This window comes from Tympanuchus pallidicinctus, unplaced genomic scaffold (assembly GCF_026119805.1).
Source record: "Tympanuchus pallidicinctus isolate F22 unplaced genomic scaffold, pur_lepc_1.0 scaffold1, whole genome shotgun sequence".
Taxonomy (NCBI): domain Eukaryota; kingdom Metazoa; phylum Chordata; class Aves; order Galliformes; family Phasianidae; genus Tympanuchus; species Tympanuchus pallidicinctus.
The window spans coordinates 63866009-63884418 of NW_026294618.1; the positions used below are offsets into that span (position 1 = coordinate 63866009).

General features: G+C 35.5%; 1 protein-coding gene across 8 annotated transcripts in view; it reads right to left on the reverse strand.

The window, feature by feature from the left end:
* Window positions 1-18410, reverse strand: part of UTRN (utrophin) — a 344979-nt gene that overhangs the window by 58999 nt on the left and 267570 nt on the right. For all 8 annotated transcript variants that reach the window (XM_052698789.1, XM_052698799.1, XM_052698781.1 and 5 more), the window contains 4 exons: window positions 17046-17314; window positions 15481-15627; window positions 13993-14071; window positions 7857-7917 (listed from right to left, as the gene is read on the reverse strand). In XM_052698789.1, coding sequence (XP_052554749.1) covers window positions 7857-7917; window positions 13993-14071; window positions 15481-15627; window positions 17046-17314 — 556 coding nt within the window. The remainder of the gene's footprint in view (window positions 1-7856; window positions 7918-13992; window positions 14072-15480; window positions 15628-17045; window positions 17315-18410) is intronic.

The window sequence follows — 18410 nt, forward strand, 5'->3', positions numbered from 1 at the left end:
GTCATTTCAGAAAACAAGCAGCTATACAATTTTACCCCTAGCAGGGGCACACAAATAAATCATGAAGAAGCCAACATGAAAAGAAGGATGTATCTGGAATTGGTGTAGTGCCAAGGTAAAGGTAACTGACTGTACAAAACTCTCACAAACCCAAGTATGAAACAAATTACCTTATGTTAGAAAGAAGATATATGGGTTCAGTAAACAGGAACAGAAATATAATATAATGGCTGTAAAATAATCTCAAAGCCAGTTCTGAAGCTGCCAAATATCTGCACTGTCATGTTAAATGGGATGCCATCATTATTGCTTTAACCATTTAAAATTGGTATCTTAACAAAACCCACTGCAACTGTCCACAGTAATCAATCCAATAAGTGATCCGTTTAGTAAAGCTTTTTGTAAAGAAACCACTTTACCTCAACTTTGATCATGAGGGGAAAAAAAGGAACAGAAAAAAGGGAAAATAGACCAAGACTGGCAATTTTACTGCTCACATTACAACATTGCTCGCATTACTGCTCACATTCTTTATTAAGAGCAAACAGCAATATTGTGATAGATCCTTTACATACATATGCATATATAAAAATACATTTCAATATTTAAAATACTGAAGTATTAGTGTAAACAATGCATGTGAACCTCAAGCAAAATCAGATCATCTTAAAACTTAATTCTTCAGTTATTTTGTATGCCACCTGTGGTAGCTACTTGCCAGTGGGATTATATGAGATGAGACAAGAATGCAGTTCCTCTGATGGAACTGAAAAACATGGAGAGAGAATCCCTTCAGCCACACTGGATCACAATTCCCCAAGAGTCAGAACCTGTGAGCTGCAAAATAAGTGAAGGTGTCTGTGCCAGATTTATTCGAAAACATAAAAAGAAGTCATCCAGAAAGAAGTCATCCAGAGCAACCTGGCAATCTCATACATGGATCCAAAAGAGAAAGGAATGGGCTGATACTGAGTGAATCAAACCGAACAGCCTGTTCACATCAAAGGAGTCAGCAACCCCACTGCTCAAGGCTCTAGGGTCTTTCCATCCACTAAACATACTCCACAAATTAGGCTTCATTCTTGAGACACCAAAGAAAGACTAAGAAGAATAGGGAAAAACAAAAAAAAAAAGGCTATAAATTAAAAAAGGAGCTAAAAAAAACCAAACAAACCAAAATCTTGGGGGAAGGTTGGAATCAGTTTGTACTGTGACATTCCCTAACATAAAAATTTTATTTGATAACAATTTCATAATATGCAAGGATTTTTATATGTGCAGGTAATCTTTCTATGCTACAAATAAAAATCTCAGACAAAGAAGTCATTTTATTAAACACTCCAAACAAGAGACATGCAAGCCACAGTGCTTTCTGGTGATTTGGTTTGTAGAGCAGCTCTTTGAAATAAGATCTTTCTCTGTTGTAGATCTAGTAGCTTTCCTGTTACTAACACAAGAAGATCAAGCACTGAAAATTTTGCTTAAAGCTTAACAATACTGAATAGTCTATAAGAGGTAAGACAGACTTGATTAAACTGATGGAGATCTTTGTGGCTCCTTTTTATGCAAGCTCATGCCATAGCAATCTATTCAAAACACGCACTGCTTTTGTTACGCTGTCAGGTATCATCCAGAGAATAAAAGTAGAGTTCCTTTGCTCCTCTGATTCCTTGTTAAGTAAACATAGCATATATAAAAAATACAAGAACAATAAAATTCATAATAAAAGGATTACACATCTTTTTTATAGGCATTTGACGTGCATACTGGGAAAGTATCATCCTTACAACAAAGGTCCAGAAATAGTGAAAGTTAGACAAGCAACTTGCACTGTTTTTGAAAAGAAAAATATTCCAGTCACTTTCTGAAGATCTGAGGCAAAATTATTTTACAACATCATGAAGAGAGCTGAAACTTGATTTCTCTGGAGTTTATAATTTCTCATTTGTCCAGAAGACAATTACTGAGAATTGAATGACAGAGGTCAAGATGTCTTCTGAAAAATTCAGCCCTGCTGGCATCTAACTATCAAAGACTATGAAGAAATGCTATTTTTCTACAGAAAATAATCTGTAACCTTCAATGATGGAAAACTAAGAGAAGCTAATCAAGATCTAAATTTGGAATTATGCAGAAGCAGGATGGGGGAAAAAGAAGAATTTTGCATGCAAACTTGTTAAAACTCAAAACTTGAGAGAAGTTTGCCATTTTCAGTCACTTCACTAAACTGAAAAAAAATCAAATAGGCACTTAGCAAGGGAGACAAATCTACACAGTCTTTCTTCTCTGTAGCAACTACTGTGGAGGTTCTGTTCCCAGTTTCATCGATCAGTGTTAACAAACAGGTTTACTACAGGTCTCAAGGTTTAAAGTCTGATGCTACTCAAATTGCAGTTACAAGCTGTAATTGGATTTACGTCCACAGTAAGTTTATCTTCGAGTTATAACATCCTAAGCAATTTCAGACTGAAGGGCTAACTCTTTTGCATACAAGAAGATGTAATCGTATTACCAGCAGAACACCATTTCAGTTCAGTAGCTTTTTAGAACCATTTACAAAACTGCTTAGTATATTGTCAAGAATATTCCAATTAACACATACAAATAAATTCAAAATAAAAGGTCTAGTTTTATTTAGATAACCTAAAATTTCACGATGTAAATACTATTTCTTCATGTTCTAAACATGGCATGTAAATGTTCATATGCTCATTTTACATAGCATCTGCTTCTCCAAAAGTAAATTCCTTGGTGTAGGTGATCACTGATGTATCCTTGCCATTCAAACAAAGTAATGTATGGCAAGATGAATCAGGGAAGAATTTCAAGCATTTCACTAGGCCACAAGAGAATTCATCCAGTATTATTTTTTGGTTAGTATCAGATGACTGAGTTATTCAGAATAAGAGTGTTTCAGGTCTCTTCCACAGAAAACCAGTGTCACGATATAAGGAATGCCACAAAAAATGCATTCATGAATAGATTACAAGGCAAAAGACTGTAATTTTAGAAGTCTACATGTATTTGTGTAAATTTAAATAACTAAACCAAATATTATAGTTATAATATTCCAGTTTAAAAAAATCCCTACATATTAATGAAGTTCTCTAAAGCTTAAATGACAAACATTTGCCCTTACAAGCCGCTTCTTACCCATTATGTTTGCTTTCTAATTATAAATCAGAAAATACAATTCCTGTTGAAAGCACACGATGATTGCAAATAATGAGCTGACAGACAATTAGCACTTAACTTACAATCTCTAGGAATAAGAGTCCTATCGAAACAAACGGAGCAAGTTGCCAATCTCCATGTGTTTCATTGACTTACAAGAAAAAATAAATAAATTCACTCTTTTTTAGCTTTTTCTCTGCAATATAGAAAACTATAGAAAAAGCAACCTTTTGTACAATTACTTACTATGAACAAAGTATACACATTTGTTGATCGTCACTGGCAAACAACTTGAGGGTAGCCACTGAAACACTACTCTGGAATCCCTGTTAAGAAGCTTTCTGTTCTTGCAGCCATTTGCCCAAAACCTTAACTGAGATCTTTACTGATTACTAATGGACCTGCAGAACACAGAACTCTGACTTTGCTGTCCTTGCCAAATTTCAAAAGGAATACTCTCCATGCTTCTGCTTTATAAACATCATGGTGCTTTAGCCAGGCAGCACATAGCTTGATTTTTTTTTTTTTTTTTTTTTTTTTTTTTAAAGTCCATTGCAAAATACTGTTTTATGGTGAATAAGAGTTGGCATAAGGCATTGTAAGGGTAATGTATTTTAGAGGTTGGTGGAGCAATTTATATGCAGATATTCTGAAATCCCTCCAGAGAACACGTACTACTGCATTTCTCTAATAGAAAATGAAGACCAGTATGGTAACTAGTAATTGAAGAAACTCAAAAACTGAAATTTGTATGATTGCTTTCTGCAAATTGTATTTTATTCTCCTTTCTAAAGAAGATTTTTCTAAATACATCTAAGAATGGAATTATGGTTACAACTAGAGCAAGAAAAAACTCTAAATTTCTCTGTTCCACTAATTCTCCTCTTTCTTATACAGGCATAAAACAACTATTCAGACAGATTTCTTGAACAGTCTTGAAAAAAAAATCTAGATGCAGAAAGCATTTTATCCCTTTCCCACATAAAATCGAACATGATATAAGAGGTGATAAAATGGAATTTTTAAGACAATGATGCCAGCCCCTTTGCAGGGTGACAGAAGTAACCAGAACGACTATAGAGTTTGATATTGATCAATTTAATGATTACACCAAGAAATTGGTCTCCCCATTAAATGCTCTGCATGAGATTAAACTCACTGTGACCTTTTCTGCATTTTCCTTTTGTTTCTTCAGCACAGTACAAATATCCAATAAATCACAGCCTTGAAAGGAATACAACCAAAGCACATTTAAATTACAGTTAAATGAACAGCGGTGAGAACTGCCAGCTTAATTATGTTTTCTGTACATTCCTTTCAATGACTCATGTACTCCTCAAATATTTCTGAAGATCATACATAGTGTCCCCTTTATTCTTCTGCTTCTCTTCAGAGTATTTTTATTGAAGGGCCACGTTATATACAGTTGTTTTTTGCAATTTTCTGTTACAGCCCAAGAATTTCCTATTTATGCAATTCAACTAGCTATAAATGAAAAATAGTAGAAAATACTCCTTATAAAATCTGAAATCCTTGCAAACCATCTTTTGAAAGATGCATTCACTAGCATGTTTGCCAAACCATTTGTCCAAACTCGAGTTTCATTAGCAAGAGTGGATTAGTAAGTACCATGCATGCTGTGCTGCATTCTTTTCCATACTTATTAGTCAGATTCTCTTACAAAGTATGAAAGATTAAGCTTTGTCTCAACATACTCTAGATTTTATTGATTTGTTTTCATTGATTGAATTCTGCTGCTACAGAGAAGACTCACACTACAGAAATACAAAAACCACTACCAACTGCCATTAAGAAAAAAAAAAATCAAACAAGGAGGCAAACAGACTAAATAAAATCACCTCAGCAGAAGCAAAGCCAATTGGCAAATGCGATTTGCAAAATAAAACAATTCAAGTGAGTAAGTTCAGTTAACTGAATACTTGCTGTAACACAGGGCATACACACCTTAATAAACCCAATCTCAATGAATTACGAATCCATCCAGGCAGAGCATTTCCAAAATGCTCCAAACCCCAACTACTTCTGTCTGAACTTGTGGAATAAAGGTCTTTGTATACTGTCATTTCTATCTTTCATGTCCATGTGATTAAATACAAACACAGAAGACGCAGGCATGCAGCGGACTAATAAATTCTCTCCAATGCTATGCACTAAGGTCCTTTTCTGCAGGAGGCTTCTCTTTGTGCATGTAAATACAATTTACCATCAGGATCAGGAAACAAGAGAACAAAAGTTTCTCATATGAAAATACAGACATCTTGCTTCCTTTTGATGTTCTCCTTACAGCTTCACGCTACTTGAAGAACTCCCTCCTGCCTCCTTAACTGCAGTTCTCTATTTTTCTTTTAAATTCTTTCTCTATATTCAAGAAAACTGAAAAGAGTGTAGTATTTGTTTAAAATATTCATCTTAACAGAGGTACCACTACATCATCACGTGCCATTGTGTCACTTCCTAAATATTTATCATTTCTCTTTCAAGGACACTCAAAAAAAAAGTAGCAAAAATGAAATAAAGGTGTGAATTTATGGTTGATTAGGAAGAATGCATGGTCCTATCCAGAATTATAAAAACAAACAAACAAATCTGATTTCAATTAGAATTTTTATCACTTTCAAAATAAATCTAAAAATTATCAGTTTTCTAACAGCTGTCATTGAATCACACTTTTATTCTCCTTGTCCTGCTGTTTTCCTTTCTTGTTCTTAAAATGAGGAACCGGTACATTTAAGAATCTCCTTGAACATGAAACTTTTACTAAAAAACTAAATATGACTGATATCAAACAATATAAATTACTGAGATGCCTACTGAATTTTCCTTCTGTTTCCAAGACATCAGTACAAATCAATAAAAAAGATACGAAAATTAAGTCTTTTTTTTTTTTTTTTTTTAAGTAAAAAGTTAATCCTTGCATTTTTTTTCAGTTTGTTTCATCAGAAAAAAATAACCACCACTGCTGTCTTAAACTGCGTTATCAAGATATTACTTCAGCAGCACCTAAGATGCTGAAATCAGGGATGGGCTGCTGGAAAAGTTATCTTCAAGATGCAGTAGTTAATTCTTTCGATTTCATTAATACCATCCTCGAAATAAACCAGTTGTCTCTGTTTCTGTGAAGACCCTGGCCATCAGAGATCTCATCCTACATTTTCCCTTTGTCAAATGTCTTGTGCAACATCATTTAAAAATAAATAAATTCTGAGAAAAGCTGGGATTTGTTTTTCAGCCCCAGCTGTCTTCCTTCACAAATTAAGATTGCTTAAGGGCACTCCTCTTGTTTTGTATAGTCAGACAATTCAAAGTTTTCTGTGTTTTGCTGTAGTAAGTGTGTAGGAAGTGCGATCACTTCCACTGCATTGCTGCCCTAAATTGGAAAGCATCTTCATCCAACCTTCTCCAGTGGGGGCTGTGGGAGAATCCTCTCTCCTCTAGCCTTTTGCCACCAACTGCAGAATTTGCCAACTTGCAACCCATTTATAGAGCATTCAAGGATCTTTAGAGCAAGCTTTTCCTTTCTCCAGTTACCTACCACATATTCTTTAAAACAAACAAACAAACATAACAAACATCTTCAGATCGCAGTTTAAAAACAACTGTCATACCTCAAAAGTGATGAAAACAGGTTTGATTGGCATAGATAAACAAAAAGATTTACCACTGCATCCTTTTCAGAGCTCTCAAGAACTCATAAATTATTTGAAGTGCAAAACGTGGCTCTTCAGATATATGACAGAAAAAATATGCAACAGTATAAAGTCCTCTCTGATGGTCTTTTTAAGATGAATTATGTGCCAAACCAATTCACTGTTATCCTGCAGACTTAAATTTCAAACCAATAACATTTTAACATAGACACCAACCAACCTAAAAACTGCAACTCTGGGTCTCGCTTACTGTTCACTGTATCTTCTTAATTTTTCATTTACCTCTCTAGCAAAGTGCTATCTTTCTCTCAAAGCTGCAATCTTTGACCTTTAAAGTACAGACAAGCAGTTCATAAATAATTGCCTGTGGAATGAAAAAATCCGAAGTTTATCTCTACTGCTTTCAGTAAAACACATCAATATCACTGTTACTCCAAAACTAATTATTTGTTACTGTTTTCAGAACAAATAATGATTCTCTTTGGTAGCTAAGACATTTCTACAATTTTATATTTACATTAATTTTCTATTTACTCTAGCATTATGCTCCATAAATACTTCCTAAATGTTAAGCAAAATGACAGGAGGATGACCAAAATATGTCTTTCTGCAGGAATTTTGTACAAGATTAAGAATGTGCTGTATTAAAATTAGCCACCACGGTTCTGCTAACACATTATGCATTTAGCCACTATAGTTTATACTCTAAATGAGTCACATACATAAAGATGTCCTTAGTTTGAATATCAGTACCATATTGCAGTGGAGTGTCCCTGCTCTTTCTCGTGTTTGAGAAGAGATTTTGGTTAAGGTTTGTCACTGATTTTGTTTTGACGTATTTTGAAATGATATAGCATGCTAAACAAAAAATATGAAAACATACAGCGTAACAGAGAGAGACTTTTAGTAACATTTCTAGTTACTACTTACCACCTATTTTTTTCTAGCAGGTCATGGTGTCGAATCACTTTCTTTTGCTTAAGGAAAGCTTATAGAGAAACAAGGCAAACTTACTTGATATAATAGGGCACTTTGTTATGTGAAACAGATCTCTGCCATGGAAACTGCACTGAGGCTGAGGAAAAACAGAAGGTGATTATTAGAAACACCTGTCAAAAAATCCAACTATATTTATTTATTTTACAATTGAAACAGATACAATAAATTAAATGGGAACAACTATAATATCCCAAATAACTTCCAGTAATTAGAAAATCAGCTGGAGTGAACTACTCTAATCTATCAAGATGATTTTAGGCATCTATTGGATGCCAACCTGGAAATAAAGCAAATGTGGTGATTCTACTTCAAAGAAGGATAATAAATTCTGAACAAGCAAGCAATCCATCCAGAGAAAATGGAGGCAGTAGTTTTCCCATCTCCATAGAACTTTCATCAGCTTCAGTTATGAAAATAAATGCCTCCACTACTACAATTAATACCCAACAACAGAACAAAAAGGAGAAATATCAACTTTTTTCCTAATTATAACAACCCTTAGTTCCTATTTGCAACACAGATTAATATTGATGAATGCTGTACAGACAACAAAGGCTTAAAAACCTGTCTTTGCACTTCTTTATGAACAGCAGAATTTATGCAAGTCTGGTAAGTCAAGAGATACCGTGATAACACCAAGCCTTCTGTTGCACCACACTGCAAAAGGCATCAAATCATACATGAAACTACAGTTCTGCTTATCTAAAGATAAAATAGGAAAAAGTGTTCAGGTAAATAAGACTGCAGCTAAAAACCTTAATACCTTAAAAGTGGCTATATATATTGAAGAACCTCAGGCCTGCTAGAAACTACCAGACAAGTGTCTGTTTAATTAGGGTTTTACCATAGAAGAAACTCATTTCACTGAATGTGATGTTAGAAGTGAAGACTGAAAAGATATGTGGGAACAGCTGATTGTTGCAATAGGATGAATGCATACCCAAAAACACACAAGTACTTTTAAAACAGAGTGCTTACTCCAAGGCACTAAAACCTCTGTTTAAAAACCTGCTAAAACGAGATGCAGCTCTGACCCACTTTGGACCTCAAGTAATTAAAGCTCTTGATTGATTTAATTTGCTGCAGAGATTACTTCTGAGTTCATCCCTTTTTGAATAATCCATTTGATAGCAACTCTTCCATCTCACAACCTTTAACAAGCAGCATAAGCCCCTATAAGTTGGCAGAGAGGGACAGGTCTAACCCTCTTCCCAGCCAGCTGTTCCCTGAAGAATTTAATGGCTGTGATCTCTTTCTGGACCATGCAATGTTTCATGGCTTATAGGTTAAGAAACATTAGGTTAATACACTGAAAGACAGATTAACTGAGAAGAATATTTAGGAAATGACTTGAGCTGAGCAGAAGTGTTATTTCATTGGAAAAATCAGAGGAAATGTCTATTACTATCTAAAGATGAAAATAATGTTTGCAGTAAGGGGTAATTACTTGGGGAAGGAAAACACAGTTATTACTAAATGTATAATTACATATATATCTATATATGTATACACATATAAATATAAAAAATATTAACATATAATATTTATAAAATAAATAATATACGTGGGCTACTCAGAAAGTAATGTCTTCATTTTTAAGTAAATAAATAAAGTAATTATTATGTTGGCCCAGAACATCAGAGGCAGATGTTGGTAGTATTGCAGTAGAAGCTGAACCATCCCATCAATATTCAATTATATTATATATTAATATACACAATATTAGCACATACTACAATATGTAATACAACATATGAGCATATGTGTATATATTTATATATTATTTCATAAGAAATATATAAATACAAAACAATATGTATTATATGTAGTATGCAATTACATGTAAATACATGCCTTAGTTTCATCAGGAATAGACTCAGTTTTTTTCATAGCATCTGGTATGACACTATGCTTTGGTTTTAGGAGAAAAACTATGTTGATAACACACTAATGCTTCTAGCTGTTGCTGAGCAGTGCTTTACACAGCCAAGGCCGTTTCAGTTTGCTCAGCCCCTGCGAATCCGGACAGCTGACTTAAACTGGCCTAGGGATACTCCATACCATATGACATCACATGAAAGAAAAGTTTTGAAAAGGGTAGGAGTTCACAGAATCACAGAATCGCCCAGATTAGAAGGGACCTCAAGAGATAATGAGTCTAATCCCTCTGTTAAAGCAGGTTCTTTGTAATAGGTTGCACAGGTAGGCATTCAACCAGGTCTTGAATATCTCCATAAAAGGAGATTCCACAACCAATCTGGGCAACCTGTTCCAATGCTCTGTTACCCTTACTGTAAATAAGTTCTACCTCACATTAGTATGGAACTTCCTATACAAATTTAAGGCCACTACTCCTTGTCCAATCGCTACATGCCAGTGAGAAGAGCCTGGCCTCCCCATTTGCCTCTCTCCTCCATTTAGATATTTATAGATAAACACTTAATCAGTTTTCTTCCTGCTGCTCAGGGGTTAGCAGAACATTGGTCAGCAGATGGTGAGAAATTGCTTGCTCGTCACTTGTTCTATACATTCATATAAATTTATATATTTGTTATAAATGTTATCTTTTTTAAGCCATCTTCCTTTTACTCTACCTTCATAAAACTTAGCTTTATCCCACTAGTTCTACTTTGTTTTTTCTTCCCTGATTCTCTCCCCATCCCAGTGAGAAGGGGAGCAAACAACTGTGTGGTGCTGAGCCACCTGCTGCGTTAAACCACAACAATATATAATGCTGAAAACAACAAACAAACAAACAAACCAATCAGGTAGGTGACAGAAGCCATTGGCTTTACAGTTCCATTTTTTAATGCTGCCATCTGGCACCTATGACAGGTCAGGTATTACTACACTAATTATATCAGCCAACCAGAATGAAAATCTGGCCACAGGTAGCAAAGATTTGATATACGTGCTATGACTGACTATAGACATTCTGCACTGACACAGATATGGACTAAACAACCTAATAAATTTAACTGCTTATTATAATGGACCAAGTCATAGTATATTTGGGAACAACTCTTTTAAAAGCACTGCCAGTTTTTCCTGCTTGTACAGACTTCTGCAAAATGAAATTTCCATTTTGTTCTAAAATCAGTTTCTCGATGAAAAGTGAACAAAACAGTTATTGATTCTGGCACTCGCTGGGCTGCAGATACTAATTAAAGTCTGAACATCACTCAGATGCTTTGAGCAGGATGCTGGTAAGCCCAGACCATTTGTTAGGAAACACAGAGCCAGTGCTCTGTGTACGTTTGCACATTCTTCTAAGAAAGAGTACGCAAAACGAAACAGAGGGGAGTGATCTTAGAACATAAGTGAAATTGTAGAAAAAATAAGTCAGCTTTCAAAGGACTGAGACAACAGCACAATGTTTGGGTTTCTTAGTTTTTTTGCTAAGGATAACAGGTTATGAGAATTCCTTACCTACATCTATATTAAGGACACATAATATGTATGGATCATTAGTTAACTTGCAAGGAGCTTACTTGCCATGTCAAAAACTGAAAAGAGGAATAATTAAATTCTACATAGCACTGATAAGAGTATAAATTGTAGTGACCTCCTAATATTGCTTTATATCAGTTTCCTACTTCAGGTCATTTCACAAACTTGGTCTTCCAAGAAATTCTGCAGCAGTACTAATCGGTAGTGGTTAAAGTATGTAGAGAAATGTGACTATCCACAAGTAGTGGAATTGCAGGATGAAGGTGATGGAATCTGATGAACAGGTAAATACAGGTGTTTTGCTAGCACAAACTACTGATTAAATGGCAATTGGGAGCCAATCAGTTGAAAATCATGTGAGGGAAAGCTATGTAAATTTAAAATAGCCGCTACTCAGGTCAGAACAGATAAAAACCTGCCTTCTCATTCAAAAATGCAACTTTATAGGAAAAAAGTTTGCATGAGACACATGCATTGCATCATTATCTTAGCTTTAGAAGTTTGAGGATATATTATTCTAACTGCAACCTTACTTCTCATAGATGGAAGTCATTTATGGTTGCTAAGAAGGTTTGAAGAATTTGATTTAGAACATGCACTACTTCAAACTGTCAGGATAAACCCTTCATTTTTCTGGATTTAATGATTTTTTTATTGCTTTCCTTTTAAAGTTACTATCTCTGACTTTCATTTAACAGATTTTATATAAAGTTGTAAGTATTAAGTTCTGTTAACTGTTCAAGCTCTTGAAATAGAATGTTAAGACTTTCCTGTTCTTTGCAGAAAAGAGGTTGTGAGATTGCTTTGCTTGATTTAACAAATAATTTAAATGGATAACTGCATACTGTTTGGTTTTGCAGGCAGTGGTACTTGTCTGTAGCTTTTTGCAGTATCTGACAACATGCATTTTAAAAATTTTCCCTTCTTGACTTTTGTATGTATTGTAAATACCATGTCCCCTTAAGCCCAGAGAAGATGTCCTAAGTAAGGCTGAGGCATCGTGATAAGGTGCTGCACAGTCTCCTTGGACATCATATTACAAAAGCTTAATCCAGCAACAAAGGCAGTTTATGAAATTTCAAGACTCTCTTGCCCCCAGCTCCCACTGCAGTTTACTGCTCATAGTCTTGTGAATGTGATTTGATTATTTGTTATAGCATGCTAGAAGCCACATGAGGGAAATGATCCAAGCCAAAGCAAACAAAACAAGCAACCTTGCATGGCAGGCTTCCTTGTTTGTCTTGTAGACTCTTTCATTGCTTTATTTTTTTTTCCTTTCTCTTTAGATCAGGCAACTACACTTTTTCACTGATCCAGATGAGCAGAGCTGAACACCACTAACAGCTTCACAGGACTGAAGAAACCATTTAGAGCAGGGAAAAACACATCTTCTCTGTGTTGCTTCCTAATTGGTTTAATTACACCAACTAGAGTAACTAATCCAAACTGGCAAATCTGATACCTTTTTATTTAGATTCTCTTTAGCAAATCATGATGTTGGTGTACTGTCCAGGTCAAGGTTACAGGACTGAGAGTGGGAGCTCTACAAAACCCAACATGGCTACACATCAGGCTACATTTTCTAATGAGGTTTACATAGCGCAAACAAACAAACAAACCCAAAAAAAAAAACAAAAAAAAAAACCCAGACAAAAATAAACAAAAAAAATTGTTTTGTTCTTGCATTTTTAAAAAGAAAAGAGTGACTCAAAGAATCTTAATTTTGTCTAACAACTGCAATATTTTTTAAACACTAAAATATTGTTTACCATGTTCTTTATTGAGAAGCTAGTTGTCAATTTAAAATTAGAACACTGTTGTCATATACCTCAAGATGAAATCAAGATTTATTTCATGTTTTATATTATATGAACTATTTAAATATATAGTCATGCACTTGAAAACTTCTGGAACAGAGCTGCTCACTGTTATGTTAATTTCTTGCAACTCTTGCAACAGTTTTATTTTATTATACAAGTTCCCAGTTAAAAACCAGGATTACCTGGGTTAGCATTTGTACCATTAACTCTGATGATGGTAGATAGGCTAGAAGGTCAGAAAATTATTGAAGATCTTGACATCACAACGTGCCTACCTATAATAAATATATCAGACCAGAGACTGTGGGAACAAAGCATCTGTTTTTGCTTTCTTCTAGCAACATTGGGAGATTCTAGGCTTACATCTCTGATTATTACTTTTTTTTTAAAATAGAAGATCTACAGATATCTGTCTCAAGAAGTGATTCATGTTTGCATTCTGCACCCCTCTATTTTGTACTCCTAGGAATTTATGACATGAAGCACCTAATAGCACAAAATCCAAGCAGCACTTCCTTTGTGTCATCCCAACAAGCATGGAACCAAAGCTGAGGATGACCAGATATGGTTAGGAATGCAAAGAATCTGTAGCAGCACAGGTCAGACCTTGTAGCAAACACAGGCAGAGAAAAAAGCAAACAAAGATGGAGTCATATCTCAGCAAGATACTGCAGTAATGCCCAAAGAAAGTACACCAGTGAGTATGCCAGCAGAGCTGTGAAGATGAAATACCCCTGGAAATAAACAGAGTGGTAGATAATAAGGTGGAAGAGGAAATTCTTGTGCCTCAGGTCAGAGGGAACCATGGAGGGCAGACAGTTCTTGAGTAAGTCTCCAGTGCAGTCATATATTAAAAATATCAATTAATTCAAAGAACTTACTGGACAGGAAGTGCTGTGATGCAGGTCCAAAATCATGGTGTGCCTCTTGCAGCTGTTTAAGGCGATCCTCTACAGACACCTGAACATAAACATGTATTTACAAAATTTACTTTGTAATACGAGAGCCATGACAATAACAACTCTGGCATGCACCCATTTTTAGTTAAGTTTAAGATGCTGTCACACAATAGCACTTACTTGCTACCCAGGTATTCAAGGCTACATTCCTATTTAATTTTATATTTACTTAATGAAAGTGCCTTTCAAAGACTGCAGTCTTTTTTTAACGAGTACTGCAGATCAATATTAAACAAAAGTATATTCATGGTAGCTATAGCTGATGGCTGAAGTTTCTGACCTCCTCTCCAGCCCTTCTATTGTCTAACTTCTGCAGTCAGCAGGACTCCATTTGGCTGTATTGATCTCACAATGCCTTTCCAACACAGAACCTTTCTGGCTGATGACTCCCTCCCTGTTTACTAACTGAAACTGCACGAGCACATCCAGCAGCAGTTTAGTTGCTCAGTTAAATCAGGTTGAAGGAGAAAAAAAGAAATTTTTTCCATTGTCAAATTATATTAGGTAAGGGAAGTTTATACATAACATGTATGAATTCCTGTCTCTCAGGAGAGGAAAGATTCAGAACTACAAGCTCAGCAGCCGGTGCCTGGATTTAGGAAGTTCTGTTCTACTGCTCTCAGACAGAGGGGTAATGCCCTCCACATCCGTTTCTCAGTTCTTTCAGATACTTCATATTACTCTTAGGAGACAGGCAAAGAAATAAATAGCAGAAGACTAATGATAATTATTTACTACAAACACACAAAAAAATTATGATCAGCAAGCACAAAGATTGCTAAACAATATTTAACTAATATAAGAAACTTCATTAAACTATTCAGTGCAAAACTGCGCAAGTTTGAATTGTAATTGTGCACACTGATTTACATTTCTCAGACTATTTAATCACCGATAGTTGTAACTAAACAATATGAATCTCTCACAACGAATCCTCCTCTGTTTTATAATGCTAAATGTGGAATAGCCTACGTCTTGTCATAGCTCTACTAATACTTAAATTATTTTAAGCAAAATTCCTGCAAAAAACTTAACCATCAAAGCCAAGCAAAGCAGCTTTTTTATGAGCTCGAAGCACAACATAAATATTCACACATTCAGTAACAATGATTTATACAGTAAAAAAGCTGCAATGACATGGTAAAAACTGTAATAATGGGTCTCACTAGCCTCCAGAGATTAATGTAGTCTCTTGAGTGGGTAAACTACTGAGACAGTCTGAAAGGAAAAATTGTTGGTCAAGTCACAGATGAAAAGGGAACTCCCCTCGTTGCTTTTGTATCACTCAACTAACATCTTGAAGACAGCAATAACAAATTAAGGGTAATAATGCATGTCTTAAAAGAACAGAAAAAGGTGATAAGCATCCCCACAACACCCCACTGCTATTGCACACATTCGGAAGAATACCTGCAAAAGTTTCCATCGCATATTGAGATCATCTAATTGACGAGACATCTTTAATGATGGATAAAGGTCCAGTGGAGACAACTGACTGGATAAATCATTCACTGTTTTAACTTTCAAGTTGATGGGAGCAATTTCTTCTCTAAAAGCCTGAAAAAGTAAGAGGCCAACATTTATGCTCAATGAATATCTGAGCAACAAGAAAAAAAATTTGCAATAAACTGATCATGGTGCTGACTTGCCCAATACAGCATCTTACGTTAAACAACTGTACACAACTCTAGAATACTCCAGCAAAGAAAGTTCATTCATTTCAACACTGATTACTTACTTCTTTAGAGAGAAATGAAAAACAAACTGCATGAAATTCACCCAAATGCCCACATTCAAATTCTGCCCCTGAAATAGAGTACTATGATTCCAATAAGGTAATTAATAATGCCATATGGCTTTAGAACCATTCTTTTCAAATAGAAATAGACTATGACAAGAGCTTTAGAAGTACAGTCATTGTCAAGAGCTCTTAAGAAAAAATAGATTCAGGAACTACAGTTTTCCAGTATGGAGCAGCTGACAAAAATTGAATTTAAAAATGATTACTGAATTAGCAAAGCATGAAGGAATGTACCTTCTAAAAAAAAGGAGTACAATGGTTTACCTGATTATAACTGTAGAGGAAAACTATCACCATGATAAAAAGATGAAAAAAGGTTTATTGAATCAAATGGAGCTAAATACAGCATTAGGATAAAATTGATGCAAGCTTTAGTTACAGTTGAAAAGATGCATCAAATTTCTTTCTTGCTGTGAGTAGTTACTTGTTCAATCTTATAAATGACTTGACTAAATATCATGAAACAAGCCAAAAATAACGGAAAGAAAGATTCTTTGGACAATTCAGTTATTAACTTCCCTTGAAAACCTCTCTTATCAAGGCCAGGAAAAGAAGGCACCTACTAGCAAGAAGGAGTTGTTTGGATCCTGGACAGCCAGAAGGCCGCTTAGCAGATGTTTCATTTTTTACACAGCTGTGAATATCTATCTTGCCCAATACAGCATCTTACATTAAACAACTGTACACAACTCTAGAATACTCCAGCAAAGAAAGTTCATTCATTTCAACACTTTGCTTTGCTTCTCTTTAGACAATAATCTATACATGATCACTAAACAGATCTGACAGCTCACTGCTAGAAAAAAAAAGGAAGAGAGCCTCCTGTCACATCTGCCAGGGTAAATGACTCAGCTTGCTGGTACACCAATGCTTGGGCAAAGCTCCAAACATAACCGTGGCCTGACTGTGGGCTAGACAGTATTTCTAAGTGTAAAATCCTAGAACACATTTTTCATTTAATATTGTTTTTCATACAATTCTGTTGCTTGCTGATCACTTTTTGCTTGACAGAAAGTGGCACAGTACTGGATTTTCTTTGTAACCTCAAATCTAGTCTTTAAAGAGCAGTTTACATTGTACATGAGTTTAAATACATAGAGTATACAACAATGCACACGATGGTAGAATGGAGGAGTCTAACAGGCTAAGTACTCCCCAGGAATTCCACACTTACTGTAGTTTTCTCAATGTGATCTGGTAACGAATCTATAAGCAAGTCTCCTACAGGTTTCCAGCCATTCCTCACATTTTCAGCCTCCTTCAAGTCAGCATCAAGGTCATCCATTGCACACTGCAAGTCTTTCAGTTTTTCCAACGCTTTGTCTACTTGCTTCTGCCAGATACTGGCGCTGGCATTTAGGTTCTCCCATTTCTCTTTTACCTCTGATGACTGCTTACGCATAGCTTTGGCAATCCTCATGGCTTTCTCCTCAGGGGTCAACTCTGCAGAGAAAAGGAAAAACTATGCTGTTTATTTCTTCTTTTATTCATGCCTACTTAAAATGCCTCTGAGAGTCATGCTCAAGAATGTCTGTAAGTCTGAGTCAATTGATAATTTATTTCAGCAGGTACAAAGTAGCAGAAAGCCCGTTTTTACATAGTTGTAATAAACCTGCATCATTCTTAATGACAAAACAAAGCTTGATAAGATGATAGGAAACTATTCCTGACTTCCACATATAAGAATATCTGCGAAGCAAAGGCAGGTTACAGCTGGTTTGTTGAGGGCATAGGGGAGAAAATAAAATACCATTCTCCTCTGCTGGAAACTATACTAGGAATTTGAAGCCCATTTCATGTAGAAAGGACAAGAGCAGTTTGCTATTTGATCACTTATCACCATCTTCTACCCTATCCTGAAGGATATATCTTTTCTTATTTGCTAGGAAAAAATGAGGTATACTGAGTGCCAAAACCAGTTGCAACTGAATAACCAAAACCAAAATGATCACACACACAGCCTCCAGGTGTAGTCATGAGAGATGACACTGATTATTTCAGTAATTTGCTTATATTTAAATCCCTAGTCCCTGTTTAGCCTGTAAAACATAGGACAGCCCTCCTCACTACGGACATGTTTCATCTCTTATTATAATAAGCACTGAGTCAGACAGTGGCACATCTCTTCACCACAGGTGATTTCAAACCAGGCTATGTGTAAGAGAACACTTTTTCTTCCTGGGTCTATGATTTCCAACAGATCCTACCAACTGCTGCTGACATGGGCCTCCCTGAAAAAGTCACAGATAGATTCCTGCACGAGGGAAGTTTTTACTGATGACAAGCAAACAAAACTAGTTCTCCTCTACATAGCAACCTTGCAGTCTCTGGAGGCAAAGAAATAAGCAAGAGAAATTTGACATAAGGCAGAGAACAGCAGGAAGAAAGAAATATAGCAGACTTCAAAACTAAGTCCAGTGGCCTTCTATTCAGTCTGACATAAACACCTTAGGCTTACCACATTATCTTTTGCAATTACAATTCAAGTGGCCTCTATGAATAAACTATACATAACAATATAAAGATGAAAACAGTATTT